The sequence below is a fragment of the Camelus bactrianus genome, chromosome 10 (assembly GCF_048773025.1).
Source record: "Camelus bactrianus isolate YW-2024 breed Bactrian camel chromosome 10, ASM4877302v1, whole genome shotgun sequence".
In the NCBI taxonomy this organism is placed as follows: Eukaryota; Metazoa; Chordata; class Mammalia; order Artiodactyla; family Camelidae; genus Camelus; species Camelus bactrianus.
In genome coordinates this window covers 10,489,922-10,517,443 of record NC_133548.1, presented here as the reverse complement: position 1 = coordinate 10,517,443, position 27,522 = coordinate 10,489,922, and the positions used below count along the sequence as shown (strand labels likewise).

Genomic DNA, 27,522 nt, shown 5'->3' with positions numbered 1-27,522 from the left:
CACCGAGGTGGGAGAGAAGGCACCCATTGTGGGGATTGAATCCAGGGTTTCTCAGCCTTGCCACTGTCGGCATTTTAGGCGGAGCGATTCTCGGTCCTGAGGGGCTGTCCTGTGCCCTGCAGGGGATTCAGCAGCATCTCTGGCCTCTGCTCGCTGGATGTCAGTAGCACTGCCTGCACCTCGCCTAATTTCACAACTAAAATTGTCTGCAGGCATTGCCAAATGTCCAGCGGGAGGCAAACTCATCCCTGCTTGAGAACTACTGGTTTAGGCCGTTGCCAAGGACCGTAGGAGTGACAGCTGCCTTTAAGCACTCAAAGTGGCCCAGATGCCTCTGGATCGCTCCATGACGGGTGCAGCGGAGCACTCCTGAGTCACGAGGTCTCCCTGGAGGGAGTGAGGGCTGGTGCGGTGGTACCTGCGGATGAGCATAAACGCGCTCTTCCACCACGATTCATGGTCAGCGAAGAGGTGCCGCTGAAAGGGCTTCACGCCAACATGTGCAGATTATCCCTTCTACTGCCTTGCAGACCAGGTTCCTGGCGGGAAATACTTAGCCTCTTGTTTAAAGCGGTGCAAACTGAGATAAACTGGATATAGCATTATACCTCCCTTTGGTGCGACTGCAACCTCCTACATCAAGGTCTTCCCAGAGCTTCCCTCACCCTGGTGTTCATATAATATGAGTACATTTTTAATAATCTTTCATGAGCTGGAGAAGAAAAAGTAACGTCTATTTCTAGTTCAAGACCCTCCCAGGTCTCTCCTCCAAACTCCTCTGGTAATTTTTTTTTTAAACCATTGTTATATATTCTATAATTAGACTTGGTAATCCCAGAGTTATAATGGAGAACAAAACAAGACAGCTTATTAGAACAGGCAGAGGCAAGCCCAGCTCTGCTATGTATTAACTTCTTGAGTTTGGTCACATCGCTGGCACTTGTGTCTCAATTCCTTAATCTATGTGAATGGCATTAACATCACAGGATTACGAGGATTAGAAAATGTGTGAGGCGGGTAGGAAGGGATAAACTGGGAGTTTGAGATTTGCAGATACTGACTGGCATATGTAAAATAGATAAACAAGTTTATACTGTATAGCACAGGGAAATAAATACAAGATCTTGTGGTAGCTCATGGTGAAAAAGAATATGAAAATGAATATATGTATATTCATGTATGACTGAAGCATTGTGTTGTACACCAGAAATTGACACAACATTGTAAACTGACTATACCCCAATAAAAAAAATTTAAAAATAAAAATCAAACAAAACAAACAAGAAAATGTGTGAAAATGCTGAATAACATATTATATATACACATGGTAGGTGTTCTACCCTAATAGACTGTAAGCTTCAGAAGAGAAAGGTCTTTGGGTTTCCTATTCACTCTCCATGCTCTACACATAGTAGGTCTCTTGTGAATGAATGAAAATAAGACAAGGATTTTCGCAGTGAAAATGAGACAAGGTTTTTCACATACTTTCTGGGCTTCTGCTCAGATTGTCGTACCAATGAGCAATACCAGTGGCATATTTCAATAAGAAAAACATAAAGCAACGCTTCTACATTTTTACAAAAGGTGCCAGGTACGACAATTCTCTTTTCTTTATTTCAATTCCACACAAGTTAACAGGATAATCAAATTCAAGTTCATCTGGTTGCACGTGAATTGCTTGACAACCAGTCCCCAGAAATAATTCATCAGGGCCAACCAATTCATCTTTGTAAAACAGTTCTCTTTTAGCGATAGGGCGAAAATGAAAATGGCTACATTCCATCAACACTGTTAACAGAGGCGCCGAAAAGAATCGGTCAGTAATTCTGTTTTGATGAACAGCTCAAAGAAGTTTGAGCAGGATTAGGTAACATGAAGGAAGACCATCTTCAGCTAAAAGAAATGAAGCTTAGAGATTTGTGTAAAAGACGGTTGTTTTCACAGTACAGTACCCCTCTTTCTCCCTCTCTCAGTCACCCTTCTTCCCTGGTGTGGCCAAAATGGCCAGAGTCAACCTACACAGCACTTGGATTTATTCCCCAAAAAAGAACTGCAGTGGCAGCTCCTTAACCTTCTTCATTTGATGGAGGGGCAGAGAGAGGCCTGTGTTCTCAGTAGGGCACTCATGCCAGCTGCCAGGTTCCCCAATACCTGATGTCCTTGGAAAACATGAACTCTTTGAAAATAGATCCCACCTTTTAACTTTTCCACGTTCTAGTTCAATGTCAGCTTCTCAGAAGACCTTACACTGAGTGGCTGTTCTTTCTTTTCCATAGTTTCTGTCATCTCACAGCATCCTATTTATTTCTGTTATCACTCTTACCATAATCCAGAATGATCACGTTATCTACTTATGTATAGTGTCTTTCTTCCCAACTACAATGTGGAAGCCATAAAGACAGAAGCTTTTTACGGTTACGTCTTGGTAGGTGGGTAAAGAGAAGAGGGAAAGAAAATGTTAAATGGAAATTAACATCGAACATTTTGTTACCACCTGTTGTAAATGTTGGTTGGACAAAGAAGAAAAAGTATAATAGGGACCTTGTTTCTGGAAAAGGAGGAAAGATCTTGCTCAGATTCTGGACCTTTTTGAAGGACCTGAAGTATCATGATGTTACTATAGCAACCGAAGCAGCCCCAATAAAGCAGCTTGAGCCTGAGTTCACCAGGGCAGGATTCAGCATTGAGGGTGAAGACAGGATACAGAATTGCACCAAAGTTACTCACTGTCAGCTCTAAAGTGTCCTTCAGGACACTTGGCAACAAGCCCTAAGAGCCTCATAGGCCTCTTTTACCACCGTTTTCCCCTAAACAGGGAAAAAACCTGACTTTTCCAACTCCACTGTCTAAACCTGTGATGGTGACTTACATTTACTAGCACCTGCATATCCATTCTCTCTTTGATCTGTCACATTTCTATTATTATTTTAAGTTTGGACTTCTTTAACATCCCTGGGAAATTGAGCAATGCATTCTCTGCATTTGACAGACAAGGAAAACAGGGACTCAAGGACTTCTGGTGGCCAAGCTCAGAATCTGGTCGGGGGTCACCTTGGCAGTCTAGGGTAGTCAGGCCACCGGGTCAGACCACATCAGACAACTTGCTTACTAGGGGTGACCTGCTTAGAATGAGTTCTACCTTGATAACCCTTCATCCATCTGAAGTGGTTCTGTGAATGCTGATGGCAGTTTGGGGGAAGGCATCAGGCAAGGCTTTGAAAAGGACATTTAGGGTCAACCCAAATGCAGCACTCAGCATCCTACTCTCACGTCCATTAATCCTGATCATCCTGCTGAGGGTTTCCAGTGTGAGTAGGGAAAAGACCAGAGTCCTCGCCATGAGCTGCAAGGTCCTGCCCAATCTGGTGCCTGCCTCGAAGCAAGCCAGGCCTTGGTGTCTGGGATGCGGAGCCCGAGGGCAGGGCCCAATGGGATGGGGAGGAGGGGGCGGAATCTGTCCCGCTCGCTGGGGGATGCCAGCGCAGAGCGGGTGTCCCTCTGACTGCCTTTGATGCCTACCTCACTTCTGAGGCCCGATGTTTCAATCACAAGCCAAACATTCCACTCCTAGCTTTCACACAACTTCTGCATGTTTTCTTAGCCCCCTAATAACTGCTGTGAGAGCATATTACTCCAAGGATCAGGAAGGCTCGCCTTTGGAGACTGGCCCGGGCCGAGGGCACGGTCGTCCTGCCCACCCCCGTCCCTGCATCATCTCAGAATCCTCCACTGTCCTTTCTACCCCTTTAGTCTTCTCAAATCACTTTTTTTCAACCCCTCTGTATTCCATTCACATCAGTCGTATTTCAGCAGCCCGGACACCCATCACCACCTCTGAAATAAAGGTATTTTCACAACTTTTTTTTTTAAACTTCAGGCAAAAAGTCGAGTGTGTCTGCTCCCCAACACCCAAACCTTCCCCTAAGTAAAGACAGTGTCATCCCTAAGGTCCTGCCTCAAATATGTCCCAGACTCCATCATTTCTACTTGTTACATGCATTCATAATCCATCTTACTTTTCCTTCTGAGCGTTTAGAATGGTTTATATATCTGCAAGGTTTTAAAATGAACATTTGCCTCCCTCGAGATGAGCAAGTCTCCGTGGTCTACATGGCCTGAATGTGTTATGAAGGGTTTTCACCAGACTCTCTCCAGAAGCCAGATAAGACGGTGCAGTGCCCGCGGGGGAACAGCCACCTGAACAGCCACCTTTAGGGAGCAATGAGACACATGGGATCTGAAGTCAGCCTTTAAGGCACATTGAAGACCAGTCTATGCCTCACCCAGGTGGCCGCAGGGAAGCGCTGGAGTTTTTAAGGAAGGGTTTGGTCAGAGTTGTATCTTAAAAAAATTCACGCAGCGATGTTCTGGAGGGGAAGAGAGGAGATTAGATGAGGGAGGCCAGTTAAGAATGTGTGATTAAGCAATTCAGTTGTGAAGGGTTGAAAGAACAGATGAGGTGCCAGCCATGGGAAGAGAACGTCTTGTGGAAGGTCATTTGGTCCAAGGATGACTTGGTGGGAAGTTCCAGCAGCTGACAAGCAGGAAGAAGTGGGAGGAGAAGAGGAGAGACTAATTCCAAGAAACTTCAGAGACAATAACTCGCACGCAATATCCCTTCACTCCTTCAGCGGTGTCCGCTGAGTAGAGCCTGGGGCTATGAGAGCTGTGGGCTCCTCACTTTTCGGAGGGGGCTGTTGACTCCGAGCTGCCAGAAGCTCATAACTCAAAGCACCATCAGTCGGGGTTCACCCATACCTGGCTCTTGCCCGGAACACGTCCAAATCAACGAAACAAATAGAAGCAGCTTTCTTAACGCCACGGAGGACCTCATGATGCTGGATCCTGGGCTTGGAGCTCCTCAGGCAGCAGGAAGTTGAGAGCAGCTGGGAAAGCTGAAGTCTTTTTATACCCAGTGCTACACGCAGATGTATTCAATTAACACAGTTTAGAGATGAGAGAGGGAGACTTTAAACATCTTGTCGGCTCCAGCTCTTGAAGTCTGATCCTTTGTTGATCACTGGGGCATGGAGAACAATGGTGTCGTACAGCAGGAACACAGAGAAGCGTTTTGGGATGCTCACAAAACTGTCTTTTCTAAGACCTTGGAGGTGCTCAAATAGATGTCGTTCATAGGCCAATTTTTGATACTGATTTAGGGTTGCTGCTTTATCACTCACAGTTGGAACCATTTTCCCCCAGTTTATGAGGGGTGTGTGTGTGTGTGTGTGTACGCGTGTGTGTGTGTTTTAACAAATTTCCTTGGAATGCTGGGAGGACCTACATCAGTGGACACAAGTCTTGCCCAATATTATCACTCTGGAAAGAGAAGCCAACAGGGCCAGGAGGTCCAACCTTGACTGCTCCTACATTTAGTAAAAAAATCAACTTGACAGAGTCCCTTTCTCTTAAGTAAATTATTTAATGTCCTCCTCAGAGGTCAGATAGTTTAACCCTTTGGTCCCTTTGTATTTTCTAACCAGGCTTTCCGCACTCCCCGGAGAGACACAGTGGTCTACTAACACTGATGGACGCTCCTGGGTGAGCCATGCATATCTCCCGGAGAGTCTGTTTAATTGGAAGATTTTCAAAATTCCTATGATCTGTGAAAAACTTAGGTTTTCTTCCAGCTGGTTCTTGTGAAAATATTGACTAATTTCTCTAGCAGTGTTGCTCTTTCCAAACTGGGATTTATCCAAGCGTGAGGACATGCTATCCTGTGCCACTACGTAGTCGAAGAGAAGGCAGGGATCTGGCAGAACTTCCTGGAGGATCTGTTCTAAGAGGTACTTAATGACTCAGCTGGAAAACCATGTAAAATGTTATTTAAAATGCAAATAAAGAGGATGCTATCGTAGAAAGGCAAGGACAACTCCTATCAATAGTTAGAATAAAACTCTATTTCAAGTATGCAGTTTCCAGCCATAACCCGACACCCCATGTTGTTACTTATTTCCTCCCCCATTTCACAGGTAGTATGAGCAGCATCAGACAGGCAGGTCTGAAAATGTCATTAAAAAATAATTAAAAAAATGACTGAAAAGTTATACCAGTTACAGTAAGTCTAGTAACTAAATTTTAAGTGTATTCAGTCAGCGGGGGTGGGAGGTCCCTATTAACTAGGTGGTTTAAGAAAATCCATGGAATTAGTTTAAAATGCAATCAGTACAAAATGTTAACAACACAAAGTTGAAGTCTCATCTAACGTATTCCTTGGTGATGGCCATTGTGATACATTTTTTCCAGTTTCCTAGAGTATGTATGTGCAGATGTGTGCATGTGTAATATACACAGGTTAGAAACATTCTAGAAAATGATATATATCTATACACACATAAATATAGTGTATAAAGTTTTCTAGATTATATACATTTATATAAGTATCTACAGTTATAGAATTATATACATAGTGTATTGTATAAACACACAGATATACATATACATATGCATATACACACACTCTTTGGAAAAACTTTTACACAAAATCATCACCATGGCTATTACCAAGGAATGTGTATTCATACTCTAGAATACTTGTGTGTGTGTGTGTGCATACATATGTGTGTGTGTAGCATGTAGCCCAGTGATATATCTGTTTCCTCTGCTGTTAGTATTATCAATCAAATTGATTTTTGAAGTCTGAGCTCTGTGGAGACACAAGAATCAAATGACCTCAACTGTTTTTGTAAGGTCTCCTGCCCTTCCCTTCACAACATCTGTGGCCCTTTTCACCTATGAAAATTAAGTCTAATGAAAATTTCAATTTCATATCAAATTCGATGTTGCTGTCTTTCACTCCTCCGGCTGTAGGCACGTATAATTGGAGAGGGAGAGAGCCCACCACAATGTATGAATACCCTCGCTCCTGCTTCTCTTACCACCACGGCATGCCAAAGCAGGAAAAATGGATGAAAGGGGGGAGAGGGACGAGTGTCTCTCAACCTGGCACAATTATAGTTCGTTTCTAGTAATACTGGAGAATAGCTGTGCACCATGGGCTCTAACTGTAGCTCCAATTATGAACATTTGGATCCTCGGCGGGGCTACTAGGGGAAGAGAGATCCACTGCATATTTTTGATGGTGCAGCTTAAATAAAGCTTCAGCAATTCCACCCAAATGTTACTTTTGAACCCCCTTCCCCAGTTGCCTATCTTCCAAACCCCTCTATAGATGATCAGTAACCTACTGGTGATAAATATTGTTCATTGGCATGCTACAGAGCTAGCTCAAACCCACAGCTTACAGGAAATCACCTACCCAATGATGGGGAAATATACTCTTTGACTCTGCTTTTTTTTTTTTTTTAAATTCTTCTCTCTCAAATTTTCTTTTTCTCCATAGGCACGTCTGGAAGATACATCAGTGTAAGTAGTCTAGTCACATTGGGAGTGAGATGTCAGTCTGTAGTGTAGATACTTGCAGTGTTTAAGGACTTCATTTAAAACATCCCAACTTGGCTTCATAAAGAAGTACTTCAGTGTCTTCCTCACTTGTCCACCATATTCCAGGCACTCAAAACTGTATCTCTTGAATCATTTTCTGTAGACTATGGGGTGAGATGATTGGAGATAACATAGCTGGGACAGCAGCTTTTTAAGAATTTGTGGCATTGACACTTCTTTGGTTTCAGCTCCAGGTCATAGTAACTAACCCTGGGATAATGGGAAGTCCTAATTAACATTCTGTTGGAAACTTTTCCTTGTATTTCTGTGAAATCACAAATTTCCATTTTTGTGTAAGAGACTTGATTTAGTATTCTATCCCTTACAACTCCAAGAGATCTGTCTAGTTTAGTTTCTATCCTCACATTTCCGGTCTTTATAAAAACAAATATACAATATACACCAATCTCAGGTCTTTTTTTCTCTTTTTTTAAAGAAAGGATTCTTAAAAAGACATAAAAGATATAGTAATGCATCTAGGGAAATGTCCCAAGGGCCAGTAGGACCAGGAAACTCAACATCTTCTCAAGAAGAATACTTGGGGACCCATCCAGGAGTGTCACTTGGGTGAGTTTTTTGACTTAGTACTGTAAATGTTTTCCAAGACACTTACAAAAAAGCAAAGGTTCAGTAAACTGGTGCCTATACACTGCACATTGTGCACCAGGTGCCCAGATAGATTCAATCAGGATTGTTGTAACCATGAATTTATGGTGATTAGTGTTAAATTTGTCATAGTGTTTCTCATTATTCTTTCAGGAGCTATTTATGTTGTCAACCCCAATCCACCCAGAGGGGAAAAAATCTTTGATTATAACATATAACATATATAGAACAGGATTGAGAACTTCTAAGAATTGCCATGAAGATGGTAACTGATGTGTGGTTAACTCTTAATATGTGCATTTTATCCTGGAAGGACTAAGTGCCTGTAAGAGAAAACCCCTCTCAAATGAGGAGAGACATGAGAATTATGCAAATGGCTTATAGCCCTTGGACTTTACTTAGCAGAGGGCACAGACATTGTGAATTTCTATTTCATGGCTCTATTAACCATCTTAACCATTGAAATTTGAGATAATGTTGTTATGTAATATTTATAAACATTTATTAACCAGGAATGGCTGTATGCAATGCATTGACTGACTACATTGAGTCATTATAATAGGCACATCTCAGAGATATTGAAGGTTTGGTTCCAAACCATTGCAATAAAGTGAATTTGAATATTCCAATATGAGTCACATGAATTTTTATTTTCCCAGTGCATATAAAAGTTATATTTACACTATACTGTAGTCTGTTGAGTGTGCAATAATAGCACTGTGTCTAAAAAAAAGTACATCCCTTAATTAAAAAATACCTTATTATTGAAAAATGCTAACCAGCATCTGAGCCTTCAGCGAGGCATAGTAGTAACATCAAAGATCACTGACCACAGATCACCATCACAAATATAATAACAATGAAAAATTTAGAAATACTGTGAGAATGACCAGAATGTGATGCAGAGAAATGAAGTGAGCAAATGCTGTTGGAAAAATGGCACCGACAGACTTACTTGACTCAAGGTTGCCACAAACCTTCAATTTGTTAAGAAAAAAAAAAAAAAGGCAGTAATCTGCAAAATGCAATAAAACAAGGTGTGCCTGTAACAGGTTCTATGGTGTAAAACTGAAGCCCCATTTCCCAACTCCTGTATTCCTTCCTACTTGAGCCACAGTGAAATATCTCAAGAAATTTGATGTAATAATTTCCTATTAGTACTACTGCCTGACTGCTTCTTTTCTTTCCTTACAGCAACATTTCTTCCCTTGTAAGACTATATAATTTTTAAAATCCGTTGGTCTTAAGTGAAGGAATAAAGCTATAAGTTCTAGTGGGTAAGGCATCTTACCTTAAAAAAATTATTTATTTTATTTTTAGGTAATTTTTTTCTGGCGGTGGGGGAGGTAATTAGGTTTATTTATTTATTTCTAATGGCAGCGCTGGGGATTGAACCCAGGACCTCATGCATGCTAAGCACACACTCTGACACCGAGCTATACCCTCTCCCCCCAAGGCATCCTGCTCGATCTTGGTACTCCGGCTGCCTGAGGATGGCTCTGCCTCTTCGAAGTTGAACAAATGCCTATGGAGATCATCTTTTGCCTTTTTCATCATGTTCTTTTTAAAATGAATTTGCTCTCCTGCGCGTGTTTATGAGCTCTTTGGGTGGGGGAAAAGGAACTTTCCAGACTTTCAAATTTATAATGGAAGCAATTTTTTAAAAATAAAGTTTACCTACATGAATACTCTTCTTTGAAGAAAACTGAAATCCCGACTTGCAGGGCATTGGAGAGTTCTAGGCAACTGTACTTTGTGAAGGAGATAGACTTATCACCACCTGATGCCCTGGTGGCAGCTGAGTAACTATGTTACTGGGATGCAGTTCTCCAATTCATCTCTCTTTCACTTTCTTCTAATAATATATGTAAAATAAGATAAAATCAGAATTCTCTCTGTGATGGTCTAAGAACAGTGGACTATTTTATTATAAATATCATGATACAAATATTCTCATATTCTATTCTTTACCCTAGCTTTTCTCTAGTTTTTCCCCCTTTATGAATCACTTTCCTTTTCTGTGTGGTAGCAACTTTAAGTCAGTTTGAAAATTTAGGTTCATCCATCTTGATCTTATGAAGTGGCTAGTATTTGGGGGAAAATTTTTATTTGATATCACAATTTCGGATAGTTTTAAACCACAATCTTGAATTAGAATCTTGTCTAATCTCTTGTTCAACTATCTTAATTTTTCAAGCAATGGATTAAATGGCAGCATTTCAAAATCTTGTAAAAATCACGTGCTTTTAGAAGTTCTCTTGAATCTATATACTCACTTCTCTCTGGATTCTGAGTCAGTTGACAAAAATAACAGAATGGTAATAATCACAATGGTATATTCTTTTTTCCTTGTAATGCAGTTGAGGACAGAGATTAGCTTCCAGGACAAAATGAGGCTTCTCTGGAGAATTTCCTCCTCTTGGGACTTGACCAACCAATTCCAGGATGTGAACATTACATACTGTAAGAGACTTGGAAGCCAGGCAGATTCAATGAGCAATCAGCAAAAATCCAGGTAAGTGTGGAGAGTAACGCTCTTCTTCCTTGCCAATGAAAGGAGGATTGAATTTTCTTGTGAGAAATTGGATGAAAGTTAAAGAGAAAGTCCAGAAGTACATCTCAATTGCTATTCCTTCTTGGATGGTGGAGTGAGTATACATGTTCCTCCAATACCAAGCTGCTCTACCACCCTGATTCCAGTCTCCTGTTTATTTTCTACTCTACCCTGTTTCCTTTTCTAAAAAAATATTGATTAGAGGCTTTATTGACAAAATATGGAATACCTAGAACCCTGAGTAGAATATACTTTTTCTTTCAATTCATAGTAAATTATTTTTCATTTTTCTTCTTTGGGGAGTAAACCATTAGAACATCATCAGTCACCTGTTTCTACTCGATTTGAATACAATTTGTTTTAGCTGTTTGAGTTGTTACAATTCCTTCTATAATTCCTTCCTATATTAAAAAAGAACATATTATCTACTACTCAAGACTTTCAATCTAAGTATTTCTGAATTAGACCCAGTTTGCTGACATTCCAGAAAACCAACAATGGATAGAATTTACAAAATATTTTAGTATAATTTAAAAAAGAAATAGAAAATGTGATGTTGGAAGTTATCTTGAGGCACATTAGGTCAGCTCTTCTGGTGGACACAGAACAGAACGGTTTATAGACCAAAGGATGATGCTGAAGTCACAGTGTAAAAGATCCATTTAGAACTTACAACAAGAAGCAAGGAAAAAGAAACAAGGATGAGAGAGAGCCCACGCGTTTAGGATAGAGGGCAAGCTGGATGGAAGGACCATTCACCAGAATCCTGGGGTGTGCTCTGTTCATTTATCTTGTATCTCTCTTTGCTGCATCGGCTTTCTCCACTGATTATGATTATGAGGTGACAAGGGCTAGAGATGAGGATTGAGAGGAGGGTCACAAATGGAAGCTGCTCACAGCCAATGACATGTCTAGTCTATCAGAGTTGTAGTGGTATTATTGGTCACAGATACGATATAACACGTGTGTGTGTGTGTGTGTGTTTGGAGGGGAGCAGAGTAGAGCACACATGGGGCCAGAATGGGACCATCCATATTAGATGTTACTAATGGATGAACCATCTAGGGTTATAGAATTGTTGGGTCGGTGGCATGATGCAAAAAGTTTCTCTCCATCTTTTCCTCTGTGTAACACTCTTGTTTGTTTGTCATATTTGCTATTTATTCTGTCTATCCTTGGCACGCCTCTGGTTAGTAACCCACTTATACTTAACACCTCTTATTAATTCTGACTGTGTTTCACAAACTTCTTGCTTACTCACATCTTACGAGTTTTGACCACTTTCTTATTTTCTTGCATTTATAGCCAACCTGAATACTCTCAAATCATACATCAAACACACATTATAAAAGATTATTAAATTACATAAGAATTGTCTGCAAACTTGTATACTAGAGGCGTATGGAATAATTACCAGTATTAAAATTCTGATAAAAATGATTTTAATCTTTCTCCCCTATATTCAGAATATAACTAGAATTCATTTGTGAAGGAAGAAAAGGAGATTTAAAAAATCATCATTGTAAAGCATTATTAATCTTAGATATCCTCCAAATGTGTAAGGAAAACCAACAATAAAACAAAAAAATGGATTACAATATATAACATACACAGATCCTCTCAAAGAATTATTAGATTATGTGCTCCAAAAAACAAACAAAAAAATGTAAATGCAGACAAATATTAGAGGGCCGATATCTCAGCAAACTTTATTCTTGGGCTTAAATTTCATTTTGGAATATACAATCTGGAAATAAAACCCCAAATTTTCATAAAATAGTGGAAAGATGTGGTATATTCCCTGTAGGACAACACAGAATGTGTATCCATTTTCTGTGGCTATGGTGACAAATTGCCACAAGCTTAACACCTTGAGATAACACTCCTTTACCATAGTTTCTGTGATTGGAGTCCAGATCCTATGTGCTCATCTGGGTTCCCTGCCTGGAGTCTCACAAAGCTGAACTCAAGTTGGCTGTCTTTCCCCTGGAGGCCCTTGGGGAGGCTATTTTAGCAGGCTAATTCAGATTTTTGGGAGAATTTAATTTCACATAATTTTAAGGATTGAAGTCATTTCTGTTTCCTTTGCTAGCTTTCTGCTACAGGTCATTCTCAGTTTCTGGAGGCCATCCACATTCCTCACCGTGTAGATATTTTCAAAGGCAGCAATGGTCCTGTCCTTTGCAGTTTTGTGATCTTACTGACACCCCCTTCTGAGGCATCCTCTCTTTTGCTTCCAGCCGGAGACAGGTTTCTGATTTTAAAGATTAAGGTAATTAGATTGGGTCACTCAGATAATCCAGGATAATCTCCCTACTTTAAAGTCCTTAACCTTACTTATGTCTGTAAAGTCTTTTCACAGCAGTAGCTAAATTAATATTTGATTGAATAAAAATTGCAGCAAACATCTTTAGAATTCTGCCCACTACAGAGGCTAATTATCTCCAGATGATAGAAAAAACATAGGACTCTCCATTGTGAAAATTCAGAGATGTACAGGATAGATTTAAAGATAGCAGACTTGAGGCTGTACTAAGAAAGGTCTGCTTGCAGTGCTGGTCGTTGGCTAGCCCCTGGGAACTTGCATTTCAGAAGCGTTCCCTCCATCCTGGTAAGAGTGCCTCACTGTACCTAAACTGTCTGTGCAGGCAACATGGTTCATGTTGAATGCTTGTTCTCCTTCTGGGAATCTGGAATTTTGGCATGTGCTACACAGAGGGTGCTTAAATGATCAGCCCCTAATAAAAATTCTAAACACTGAGTTTGTGATGACCTTCCTTGTTAGACAACATCTCACACATCGTCACAACTCAGTGTGGGAGAAATTAAGTGCATCCTTTGTGCATCCCTTGGAGAGGATGCTTGGAAGCTTGAAAGCTTGGGTTCCTTTGGACTTTGCCCACGTACCTTTTCCCTTTGTTCTCAATCTTTTTGCTGTAATAAATCTTAGTGTGATAGGACCATATACTGAGCCCTCCTATCAAATGACTGAAACTGGGGATGGTCTTGAAAACTCTAACCCAGAGGTCATCTATTTTTAAAAAAATGGTAAAAATAAAACTTAAAACTCCCAAAGAATTAAATATTTAGAAATTTCCGAACTGAATTAACTACATAGAAACAAAGAAACAAAGCAATTAAATAAAACTAATGTTTTTTAAAAAGAAACCATGGTACATAAGAACATAATTTTATATTCCTGCTATATTACTTTATCTCTAAGCTTAAAATATTTTGCCTTAAAGGTTTAGGTGCAGCAAGCCGCTCTGATCAGTGAGGTTGGTGGGAACTCTCCTGAAATCAGTACTCCCTATTTAAAGTTTCACAATTACACTGTTTATAAATAAGTGCTAGTTGATTTTAGGGCGATGTATTTGAAAATGAAGATTAAACGAGCAATTCCTTAGTAAAATGTTAGCAGATAGCGTCACAATACAGGAAGTCTGAGGAGACAACTAATCTGAGACCAACTTAGAAATCATCATGTATTTACAAATGAAATGACGTTGGGATGGCATATATTGCAAGTAAGTTTCACTAAATGTAAATAAATGAAAATTCCCACAATTCAGAAGCAATCTTAAAGTCTTAAAAAAACGATTAGGGGGCAGATATCTTTCCAATTTATGGTAACTGGCAAGAATGACACAAATTCCCAAACTCTGGTCCCATGTATGAATATATATATTTAAAAAAAATTTATAGAAAACAGATCCAGAAATAAATAGCACTGGAAAACTAAATCCAGCATCTTTAGAAGTCATAGTTCAGGATAAGAATTCAAACAGAGTAATGTTCATAGACATTCTATTAATGTATTTCATTATACTAACAAAGTGAGGAGGGAAGGGTGTAGCTCAGGTGGTAGAGTGCACGCTTAGCATGCATGAAGTCCTGGGTTTAATCCCCAGTACCTTCTTCAAAAACGAATAAGTAAATCTAATTTCCTCCCTCCCCACAAAAAACAAAAGTAAATTAAAAAAAAAAAAAGATATTCTTCAAAAAAAAAAAAACACATAGCAAGGGAAAGAATTTGTTTATTGGAAGGATTGCTGTAAATGATAAACTCATTTTTAATCGCATGTGTTAACGTTTTAATGTCCTAGCACAGTAATGCTCTAAAATGCATTTATTCTTTTTCTTCCCTAAGAGCAAATAACTGAGGCAAATAGAGGCCAGATAACATGTCCAAGATTATAAAAAACACAGGTCTAGAACCTTTTGCTCTTTTTTTCCTGACCACTTTAATTTTAATTCTTTATACAATTTTTAATGTTATACTCAATTTACAGTCATTACAAAATATTGGTGATAGTCCCTGTGTTGTACAATGTATCCTTGAGCCTGTCTTACACCCAGTAGTTTGTACCTCCCACTCCACCAGCCATATATTGTCCCTCCCCCCTCCCCACTGATAACCATTAGTTTGTAGAACTTTTGCTCTTAAAAAATTATACTCCATACTGTTTCCCACAGTGGCTTCACTGATTGGCATTCCCATCAACAGGGTTCCCTTTTCTCCACGCTCTTGCCATTATTTGTTATTTGTGGTCTGTTTGACGAGAGCCATTTTGGCAGGTGTGAGCTTTGATTTGCGTTTGCTCATTGTAGCTTTGATTTGCATTTTCTTTGTGATCCAGCAATTCTACTTCTGGGTATATATCTGAAGAAAATGAAAACGCTCATTTAAAAAGATATATGCACCCTAGTGTTTACAGCAGCATTATATACAATAGCCAAGATAAAGAAGCAATCTAAATATTGGTCTACAGGTGAATGGATAAAGATGTATATTTCCACAGGAAATTTCCTAGAAACAATGACACCACCTCATTAGAAGTGATATATCTAGGGCCTAGATCATGTTTTTAAATATTATTTCACTTTTAGTCAAGGTTCATTGGAGCAATGTCTCCGCCAAATTTGGGATAAAGAATAATAATGGTAATAGATTATACTGCACTGAATTAAAAATAATCCAGAACCGTAATGATACAAGCAAAACAAAATGACATGGTGGCTGTGGATAAGGAACAACTCTTCCTTACAGCAGAAGGCTGATAAATATTGATGATTTTCATATATATGTGAAAAATTGCTGTGTTCCAGCCACCATTGTGAGAATTGATTCAGGCAAAGATCATCAATGGATTCTAAAAGTACTGGATGCAAGTTTGGGGGAAATAATTATACATACAACTTCAGAGAGTCACCCCTGAATTATTTATTAGTTACAAAAAGTTAAAGATATCTTCACAATGCAGAAATTGGGTAGCCACTACCTAGACAAAGAATCAAACTTAACATCCATTAGTACAGAGGGACAAACTGGATACAGACCTTCTGTTATATAAACTGTATTAAGAAGGAGAACTAATATAGTTTTCTTGCAAAAAAGTGTTTAACTTGTATGAAATTATAAAGAAACAATCAGCCAGATCCAAACTGAATATAATAGGCAAAATAGATTATATTATGCAAAATAGCAAGGAAACAGATTAAAGGAACTAAAGAGAAACTGCAATGAAATGCACTGTTTGATGCTTGATTGGATCTTGGATAGAAGAAAAAGCTATGAAGGACACTGGAAAGTTGGGGAAGAGTGAGTAGGGAATGCCTCATAGACAACAGTGCTGTATCAGTATTTAATTTCTTGACTGTAATCATATTGAATTATGTAGCTGAGTGTCCTTGTTCTTAGGAGATACAGGTTCAGATATTTAAGAATGAACATCATGGTATCTGTAATATACTTTCAAAAGTTCAGAAGAATTACATATGTAAATATACAAAATCATACACACATAGGGTATGGAAAAGCAAATATGGCAAAATATTAACAATTGGTGAATCTAAGTAAATGGTTTAAGGATATTCATTGTATATGCTTTCAACTTTTCTGCAGGTTTGAAAATTGTTAAAAAAAAAAAAAAGGTGGGGAAAGTGTTACAGAATATGCCTCCATAGGCGTATGGAAGACTTTGTTTTGGGGACATCATTTCCCTGCGCTTTTCATTTCATCAGAACTTGTGATTTCTAGCAATTCAATGATTAAAGGAAAAAAATAGCACGCTGGAGGCTTTCAAGGGAGTGTTGAAGCTGCATTAAGTGATAGGTCATTGCGGACAGCTGAGTGTGGCATGTCTCTCACATTTTCCTGTTTCCTTAACGGGCCTTACTCTGCATCAGAGGAGTTGAAAGCCTGTGAGCTGTTAACAAAGGTTCCTCCTTATTTCTTTAATTTGGTCTGCACCGGGTCTGTTCCAGGTATGAATGAAAGCGCATACAGGAGGCGCTAATCAAGATGGCGGAATAGAAGGACCTTCGGCTCGCCTCCTCCCTTAGTAACAAGGATCGCACTTAGCACCCACACCTCAGTTCCTAAATACCTTGATCTGCTTAGAGAAACCAGGGCTTCTTGGAGTAACAGCCAAAACCACGACTGGGGCAGGAAAAGTCAAACCTGGCATATCTTTTGGGGCCAAAAATTGGAAAAGTTCTCAAAGAATGATGGAACTATGCTGTCTACCAGAAGTTAACACGTTAACACAACATTGTAATCAACTAGACTTCAATTAAAAAAAAAAAAAGAATGTTGGAGAACTGTCAAAAGTATACAAGAACTATTTAAAGGGGCTCCCACTGATCAACTTGGAAACAATTTGAGTATAAATATAAATAGTGATGGTAATGAGTTATAATCCATAGAAGAAAACAGGAAGCCATGAGTGTATACTAACATAAGGAAGTAAACTGGAAATTAATGAGGAAAAGGATGTTTACAGTTTCAGAGTATCTCCCCGTGAAATACCAATCAATTACAAAGTGAGAACGAGTACCTTCACCGTGAAGAACTGTGGAAGGCAGATCCTTAATCAAGTGATGAAATGTGCATCATCAGTAATGGGCAAAACTGAAACTGAGCAGCACCTGAGAGGATGCAGAAAGAACACGGCACCACTTATATGATAATCCTGCCAAATTTAATGATGAAGAGATATCAGGCAAACACAAACTGAGTGCATTCTACAACACGCAAGTGTCGAGGTCATGAAAAGTCAAAGAAACACTGAGGAAATGTTGGAGTCTAAAGACATATGACAGCTAAATGCAACATATGATTCTGAACTGGGTTTATTTTAGTATTATTTTTTGCCATAAAGGCCATTAATGAGACAATTGGTGAAATTTGAAAGCAGCGTGAGGCTGAGAGCCAGTAATATATTAAGTTTTTCGTTCTGATGATAATTTTAAACTTTTGGTGTCAGGATTTCTTTTACACTCAAAAATACTGAGAATTCCAAAGAACTTTATATATATATATATTATTAAAGTATAGTCAGTTTATAATGTTGTGTCAATTTCTGGTGTATTACATATATGTGTGTATATATATACATATATTCATTTTCATATTCTCGAAGAACTTTTGTTTATGTGGGTTTAAGCTATGCAAATTTATAATATTAGAAATAAAGATATAAATTTTAAATATTATTTATTAAATAACTAAAATAACTGCAATGAGCCTAGAATGTGTTAACATGAGTAACACAAAATTTTATAAAAAATAGCTATTGTCTCCTAATGTAAGAGTAGCATTGTTTTAGATTTTTGCATGTCTTCTACCCAGTTTAATAGATGACAACTAGATTCTCATGTGTCCGTCTGCATTTTGTCTTTGTGATAGCTTGCTTTGGTTAAAGTACATGAAGGAAACTTTGCCTTATACAAATATGTAGTTGGAAAAGGGAAGAGTATTTGAATAGACTTTTCAGATAATTGTGGCAACTCCTCCTTGATACCACACTAAATCTCTACGAAAGGTAGTTTCTTCAAGGCTAGTTGGAACGTGGAATCAGAAAATATATCAATGAGCTTTACCTACTCAACTATATCAATATCCATTGGTCTCTCTTGCGTTTTGAATAAAACTTTTACACATGCTGCTTGTATTACATTATGCATTGATTATTTGAAAAATACTGATTCACTCAGTTATGCAGATCTCCCAAATGTCAACACATTTCATTATGCAATACAAAAAAATCTCAGGCGTAGGTCAACATGTTTCATCACAGTTGTACTACGAATGTAGGCAATGAAGTTTTCTAAAATTCTAAATATTGCTTGTAAACTTGAATTTCATCACTGGGTGCAAAAACTGTCCATTGTTTTCTTTGACTTGCCAGGCATATTTCATTCCCTTTCTATCCATCAAATACCCAAGTGTACATAACCACTGTTCACCTGACAATCATTCTTGCAGGTAAATAATGGTGTTCTATGAAAAAAGTGGGTCGTTCAGCTCACAAGTCAGACAATTGCATCATCTTTATGCTTTGATATGTAGCCCAAGTGCTTCATTCACACTTTCCATTTTATCACGTAGAATATTAAAAAGACACGCACTCAAGCATTGATATTTAATAAAATGGATAATGTTACTACTTTGATTCTTAAGTGAAACAGACTTTCCCCCTCTATAGTGGGTATATGGTGGTGAAGAACACAAAGATGACAGACACCATTTGGTGGCACCACCTTGGATACTCAGGCAGCAGTGTTGACCCCCACTGTTTTTACACATATGTGCAAACATCAACGTGCTGAAAAGGGCATATCGTGTCCTAGTATTATTATGAAAATAGTCCTGTGGGCCCACAACATCCAAGGACCACATAATGAGAACCATTGCAGTAGTAGAGTGTCCTTATTTGCAAGGACATTGTATATTGAAATACACTCTAAACTATTTAGGAGTGAGGAGTTCATAACAGCAACTTACTCCCAAAAGGTTCAGGGAAAAAAAGTTCTTTAACTATATTTGCAACATTTCTCTAAGTTAGAAATTACTTAAAAATAAGATTTATGTATCATCGCTGCTTCACCTCTCTCCCTTTTACATTAGTTACATTTATATTCCATCTGCCTTTCACAGCAAAATTTTGTATTAAAATTGGAATTTTAGGAAAATGGACTTTGTTCATTCTCTGGCTTTGAGTAGTCCTTGGAACGCTGCATAAAACCCTGGAAATAACTGTACTCAAATTTCAGAAAAATAGTCATGTGTACACATATTGTTTGTACACTGTTAATTTTGGCCAAACTGCTTACATTTGTCATCTCTTTTAATATTAAAAACAAACTGAAAAGTGGGGATAGTATTACTATCTCCTTTTTACAGAGTATGAACGTGATTTTTAACTTGAACTTCCCCAAGTTTACATCAACTGAGATTTGTAAACATGATGTAAATGTGATTTGGAAGGTTAAGCTCTTAACCAGCAGACATTGATGCCTTTTGGAAAAATATCAGATGCTTATATTGGAATGATTTAAAAGATGAATGTGAAATTTATTAATTTTAGATGATAGAAGTGTTATAACATCAAAAGAAATTTAAAAAGAAAGAAAATGAAAGACAAAAAAAAAAACCCAAAAAAACCCCAAAACACTTTGTCTTTCTTCAGTTCTCTTTTGTCTTTGTCGTTGGTGACTGGGTTCTCCAGGACTTCCAGAGGCAGAATACTGTCCCAGCTCTGGGGTTGCATCATCTGTTAGGGAACGTGACATTGGAAATGAAAGTCCTTTTCATAACACATGGAGAAGCCCTGTGCACGTGCTTATCTGAGAGCAGACTGAAACATTGAGAATATCAATCAGATGTCACTAAAAACAATGATAGATCTGCAATTCAAGTTCTTTGAATTTTATTTACTGTGAGCTTTGATTTCCAAATTCGTTTTAAACCTACACGATCACATTCATGTCACAATGGACATTTTGAGAAAACACAGGAAAAATCTTTATCTGGAACTTTTATTCCAACTAAATATTAGAACGAATATATACATATATTTATTATACATAAAAATGATACATAATGTGAATATGTATATATATATAAAACACAAGAGGACAACATATATATTTATCCTTATGAGACTGTATGTATATGTTTTCTTATGTTATAAGCAAATAATTTTAAGGCTTGACCTAACGAGTGTAACTAAAACATTTATTTATGGAAGAACCAACAGAGGTGAATTTGTGGATTTTCCTGATGCCAAGAAAAATACTTTTGCTAGGTCCCTGTCTCCTCCTAGGGGTTTAAGTCACTTTATCATTCTGCTGCCAATTCTTCCACAGTCAAATCCACAGAAATTAAGAAATAATAGCCTTTTGATTACAAAAAGATGGATTGACTCAAAAAGATGATTTAGACTGTTAAGCATATTAGATGACACCTGAAAACTACCTTGCAAAAACAGTTTCCCATAATTCAGCGTTTATTGGAAGTAGCGGGTGCCTTGTCAGCCTCCCAGATGATTTTCACAGGCTTCCTGCAGACACAGTTTCAATCAGCACTTTTTCCCCGATAAGCCTCTTTGAGGGCCAGTTTTGGGGTAATTAGGAGAGTCTCAGCCGTCAGGTGTTGACACTGTGGCTAGCTAAAGAGGTGGGAAAATGAAGGCAGCTGAGCACGGGACGCGGCATAAAATCACCTACGCCCTCACCACTTCCTGCTTCCTGAGAAGTCCTGTGCCGGGGGTCTGCTCAGATGAGGGTCTCCGTGGCTTCGGGGATCTCGTTTCTCCTTGCTGCCTTGATTTGGCCTTGCGCTGAGAACATCTATGGTAAATGAGGGAGTTTAGAGGATGCTTCCTTGGAGGGTTCCTCAGTGGTCCCTTTCCCTGAAGGCCCTCTACTCCCTCCGGAGACCTGACCCTGCAATTTGCTAGAGGAGAAATAGCTTCAGGCCAGCTGGACTTGAGTCTTCATCCTGAGGACACATGTATCTTTCTGGTTAGATGTCTGAGATTTTTATTTCTTCTTTGTTGTGGTCATCTATCTTAATCCGCATTTGCAGGGATTCTTCAGAAAAAGTCCTTGGCTCTATAACCCACTGCCAGTCGCAGTGGTTGGATTGTCAGATGCTTGCCTGTAGCTTAACTGACCTTCCTGCTTCCAGATGTTTCCTATTTCCCCTTGATGATGATACGGCTATTTCGTTTTTAAGATACTCTCCCACTTTCACTCGTGTCAAATTTATCAATGGTTCTAAATCAGTGTCTGTCTATAAACTGATTCGGACATCTTTTCCTTTAACCTGGAGTAGTCTCCATTTTTTTGTGTTATCTGAACACTTCCCAGCTTCAAGGCCTGAATAAAGGTTAACTATGCTAAGGCAGCATTTCAATATTACTTTTTGTCTTCTTTATTTTTTTTTTTTTTAGTATTTTATTTATTGTCTTTTGTTTTTGTTTTTGTTTGGGGGAAGGTAATTAGGTTTACTTATATTTATTTATTTATTTTAATGGAAGTACTGGGGATTGAACCACTGAGCTATACCCTCCTCCTGTTCATTTTTTTCTTTTTAAGTCACCTAGGTGTGACTGTTTCCCTCTGTTTAGAGTGAGGTTTGTTTTTTTTTTGGAACTAATATGTGAATTTCTTATCCATTTGGCCTATAAACACTTGATGAGCAAGGACCACCTTTAGCCTCTGATCCTTCTATTTTACCTCAGATGAATCCTGCAGAATGCCTAGGTTAGGGCAACTCACAATTTTAACAATTAACTGTTGACATTTCAGTAATTTCAGTCATTTCAGTTCAGCACATGTGGAGAAGGGGCCATGACCTGCGAGTCAGGGAAGAATTCTGGTCACCTGGGATGGGGTGAGCAGGGTGTTCGTGTACCTGGCTGTGGTACATGATGCTTGGGTGCAAGGAAGATGTTACTTCACGTAATGTACACAGGCTATGAGTTCTCAGCCTTTCAAACAATTTCTCAGCTGTTTGAGACTCAACCTCAGAATGTCAGTCTGAAACTTGACTCTAAAATTAGTGTGAAAAAAAGTAGTGAAGGCAGAAACATTTCTGTATGTCCATGTCCACTTTTCCTTCTGAATCTATCACCATCCAATTGTTGGAACCTTTTTTCATTTAGGAAGGATTTTCCTGACACTCTTACGTAACTGACGTTAGAATCATTATTGGAGGTTCCAATCACTGATGTAAACATCTGCCTTTTCCAAATCCTACTCTTTTCCTAAAACATCTCCCTGCATTTTTTTACTTTCTTGATGATTTATTCTTAAAAACTAAGAATATCCAAGTTCACCTGGTGCTGGAGGCATCTCGCTCATTAATCATAGAAATACTCTTTATGCTGGGAACATTCAGGTTTTCCAAAGTGTTTAAGAATACCCTGAATGTCTTCCAAGGCCTGCTCATCTGTATTAACTGGTTTAGGAACTTTCCTAGTCAAGGGTTGAATGAATGTAATTTATTTATCCGCGTTGTGTAGAAGTTGCTTATATAAATACGTTGCAATTTATTTCTTCATTCTGCTGTTGGTTATTTGGCCTGGAGGATTTTCTTCATTTTTTAACATTAAAGTTCATTTACATTTCAGCATTTGTTTATTTACTTTATTATTGCTAATATACTTGCAATTCATTTAGTGCAATCATCTTGTCCTTTTTTGATTTGTTTTTGGCGTTTTGTTTCTTCCCTCTTTTCCTTTTTTTCCTTCTTCTAGATCGTTTGACATTTATTTTTGTCCTTTATTCTATTTTGTTCTCCAGTTTGGAAGTTCTGCAATCTGCCTAATTTATTAAGGTTTTCCCCCCTGCTATTTATCATGCATATTTAAATACTAAAGCTAATAAATCTTAACTTCCCTTCTGAACTGTAGAAAGACCCATGAAATCTAACTCTGATCACCTGCTGAGAACCTCTGGTTAATGACTGTCTAGCACAATAAGTCAGAATCCAATAGACTTTTACTTCATCCAAAGGAGAAATGACTCAGTTAGAAACGGTGATTATTATTGACTTACTGAAGATCTCAACATGGAGGAGAATGGGTTTTACATCAAAACGTTCATAAAACTTCCATCCCAGACTGGGAGGTTCTTCCTTCAGACTACTTCCTCATATGGCTATGATGGCTTCTGGTTCTGGCTCTTCCAGACATGAATTCTATTAAACCAACCTTTCTCCTTTCCCCTCATTAACAAGTGTTACAGGGGATACATCACTCCTCTTCTGACACTTTGTAATATACTTGGGTCCCTCAGTCCTGCATGTATCATTCTCTTTGGAATCTACTTTCTTTCAAGAGGAGGTAGGGGGCTAAAAGGTAATGATTTTCTTATGTGCTGATTCTTTTTTCCCTGTGAAATAACTGAAATCTAGTTATTTGGGGATATAATTATGCAGATATTTTGGAAAATAGTGGTAATATGAAAACCCTTCATATGCTATTCTGCAAGCTGTGATTCCCTTTGCCAGAGAAAGAAATACCTTTTATTAATCACAAAGGGCATAGCTGAAATATTCTTTGACCTCTTCCTTAAGATAAATGCACATCTGACACTTTCTCATATGCTTCTTTCTACAGTGGAAATAAGTTGTTCTATGGACTGGGTGATGGTCTCTGTTAGCCCGTGTGCATACAGCAGCAATCTGTATATATTTGCTGATGAGTTGTTTCTTGGATCAGGTTGCCCTGTGACTCGGATACAAACATATGTGTATGATTTTATATACCCTGTCCATGACTGTGGGATCAGGACAAAGGTGAGAATAGTGATTATTTGTTAAAAAATAATAATAACAATTTTTAGATATTTTTCAGAACTTTATGCCTGATGCTAAAATTATTGTCCTGTTTTGTTTGTTTGTTTTAGAACAAATTTTGCTTCTAGCTATAGAAATTTAGGGGTAGGCGGCAATGCACTTCCTTACTTATTCAATGAGTATTGGGTCCTCTGAGTGCACAAGACCTTAAAGCACAGATTTCCAGACTGGTTAGTGAACTGATTTTAAGTTGTCTTCAGGCTAATATTGTATTTCACTAAAGCTTAGCAAGCAGATGGTTGTAAATTCCATTCAAGGCTCCAAATGTGGGAGGTCGCCAATTCTGGGAAGGTATTTCATATTCAACATTAGATCATTTGAATTTATCCATGTTCTGTGAGGACGTGTGCCAATACGGGGAACAGATTTCCATTGGAATGAAATCTCTGTTCGTTATTTTGCTCGGCACAAATCATAAACTGTGTTGTTACTTGGGGTTTTGTCTTTTCATAGATTCCCCAATTTAAACAACTTATATTCATACTACAAAAATATTTGAAGCCTTATCTAATTAAAATGGTCACCTGTAAATTAGAGGTTGTCTTTATTGTAGAAATGAGGGCACTAGAGCTTCAAAAGGTGTTTGATCAGTTTACCCAAGGATGCCCACCGTGCTGGTGGTGGTTCACATACCAAACCAGGATGATTACCTTCCAAAGCCTTTGCTTTAAACAGCTTTGTTATTTAACCTCCAAATCATCTTTCTCAAAAGAACCGTTGAGAACCTGTTTGTTAACGAATCATACAGATGGCTCTAAGTAACAGTTTAAGTTTCCTCTTATGGTCAATTAAGATTTTTACCCCAGGCACTTTAAATCCAGTCTTACAGATAACACTCCTCTTCTGTCCCAGTGGTTGTCACATCTTTATATGTACCTAAAAGTGGCAGTAGTCATCTCTTAGTGTTTTGTTTTTTTTTAATTGAAGTAAAGTCAGTTACAATGAGTCCGTTTCTGGTGTACAGCACAATGTCCCAGTCATGCATATACGTACATGTATTCCTTTTCATATTCTTTTTCATTAAAGGTTATTATAAGATATTGTACATAGTTCCCTGTGCTATACAGAAGAAATTTTTTAAAATCCATTTTTATATATAGTGGCTAACCTCTGCAAATCTCAAAATCCCAAATTTATCCCTTCCCATCCCCTTCCCCCCAGTAACCATAAGATTGTTCACTATGTCTGGGAGTCTTGTTTCTGTTTTGTAGATGAGTTCATTAGTGTCCTTTTTTTCTTTTTCTTTTTTTAGATTCCACATGTGAGTGATATCATATGGTGTTTTTCGTTGTTTCTGACAGCAGCCATTTTTAAGATCGTGAATTCTTTCTGCTCCCTGTTCAAATGTGTGCATGCCTCCTCTGCTGTTGGAAATACTCTCCTCTTAACCTTTGTGCTCTCCTAGGTTGTTTCAGAAGATACTCTCCTTTTTCAAACAGAGATGTACTTTAACCCCAGGAATACACATTATGACTGTCAGAAAATCCCTTTGGAGTGTTCTGCCTCTAGGTGAGTCCAATATAACAGCCTCCTTTTGAGTATGTTACTGTCACCTTTACTTACCAGATGTCTCTGCAGAAGCACAGATTTTAGCGACTGTGACGTGACTCACCCATAAGCATAAGTCCAAACAAACGCCAAATTAGCATGTAAAAATATTTTGAGTACGCTTTCATTTTTTTATTTTTAATTTTTAAATGTAACATTCGTTTTAGAATCACAACATATACCATCCAGTATAAGTAGGTTGTTTTGCAGTAACTGGACTACAAAGCGCGTACTCAGTCACCTTAGTAAGTGGGAAAATCAAACGTGACATCACCTTTCAGTGCTTTTTCTTTCACCATATTCATTTTCTGATACATTTTATGGTTCCGTTCCGTGTTAGGAGAGGAAATGACTAGAAAGTCAAGAGAAAACCAGTCTTTCAATTTAATACTAACTCATGTGGATACACGAAAGGAAAGGCTTATCAGCCTATCACTAAATGCACTTTGCTTGCAGTTTTGTGGAACTGAGAGGTTGAATCCCAAGAGGACTGCACGTGAACTTTGAGACCAGGTGGAATAGCATATCCTGATACACTTTAACCTTGTCACTGAAATCTTTACATTGAGTGTTATCATTCTGAGCGACAAATTTTAGAAACCACCTGAAAACCGCAAGGAAACGTTTTATCCCTGTTTAACGTATGGGAATAGTTGACATGAAAAAAGAATTTAGGGTTCAGAGCAAATGTACAATATGTTTTAACATCAGAGCCTTTGGGGAGGGGTGGGGGAGAATTGGTACTTTTTATTGTGGTAAAATATACAAGATAAAATTTACCATTTTGAAGTGTATGGTTCAGTGGTATTAACTGCAACCACATTGTTGAAGACTCTTGGCCTTCACTTTAACTTAATTTCATAAAACAAAACCAAGGCTGAGGGATTCGTGATACTCTGGGAAATAGCTGACCCCTAAGTAGAAACCAACGTGGTTCAGTGTACACACACACACACACACACACACACTTTCATTCCTATATATCAGCCAATGCCTAGGGTATTAATAAACCATTCTTACCTAATTCCCTGTAGCTGTTGCATCTCCATAGGCTACCAGATTAATAGTGATGACTAAGGCATTTCTATTTTAATAGTAATTATTATGTTGTTTGCAACTTATCTTTCTTAGGAAAAAAATAAAGACTAGGCCAACAAAGGGGTATGATTAAGTTTTCGGTGCATAAATTTTAACTGCTGTATACAACACACACACGCACACCCACCACTCCTTTGCCACCATTACACTGGGTCAGATTAGGTTTTAGACAACTTTTACCATTCTTAGGATCCATTTGGCTAAGTCTGTTTTACTGGGTACTCTACTTAAACATAAGCATTACAAATCATCATAGTGCTACAGGCACTATGCCACACCCTTAAATCACCATATTGATAATGGTGATGGTGTTAAACAGTTAAAAAAACAAAAACTTGACTTCAAATTTAGATTCCGAAAGACCTGGTACTGAGTATGCCCACCCAATCTGCTTTTTGTTTCTCTTCTCTTTAGGAAATCAGTGTGGCTCACACCCGTTTCTACAGATAATGAAATCAAATTGGATCCCAGTCCTTTTATTGCTGACTTTGAGACAACACCAGAGGAGTTAGGATTATTAAATTCTAGTCAAACTGATTGCATACTTAAGGAGAAATTGAAACTTGGAACTGGTATCATGAATTTTGTTGGGAAAACAATGGTTCTGTACAAAAATAATTGA

The 27,522-nt window shown here is 38.3% G+C and overlaps 1 protein-coding gene across 1 annotated transcript; it reads left to right on the top strand.

Annotated features, from left to right (window-relative positions):
- Window positions 1-21,167: 21,167 nt before the first annotated feature.
- Window positions 21,168-27,522, top strand: OOSP2 (oocyte secreted protein 2). Its single transcript, XM_010956487.1, has 4 exons — window positions 21,168-21,243; window positions 24,016-24,194; window positions 25,660-25,763; window positions 27,315-27,522. The coding sequence occupies exons 1-4, from the start codon at window positions 21,168-21,170 to the stop codon at window positions 27,520-27,522; spliced, it is 567 nt and encodes a 188-aa protein (XP_010954789.1).

Excerpts from the sequence above, each read along its gene's own strand:
- OOSP2 (XM_010956487.1), top strand. The coding sequence starts at position 21,168 with ATGAGGGTCTCCGTGGCTTCGGGGATCTCGTTTCTCCTTGCTGCCTTG. Across the intron at positions 21,244-24,015 it reads TTGCGCTGAGAACATCTATG|TGGAAATAAGTTGTTCTATG; the intron begins GTAAATGAGGGA and ends TTCTTTCTACAG. Across the intron at positions 25,764-27,314 it reads TTGGAGTGTTCTGCCTCTAG|GAAATCAGTGTGGCTCACAC; the intron begins GTGAGTCCAATA and ends TCTTCTCTTTAG.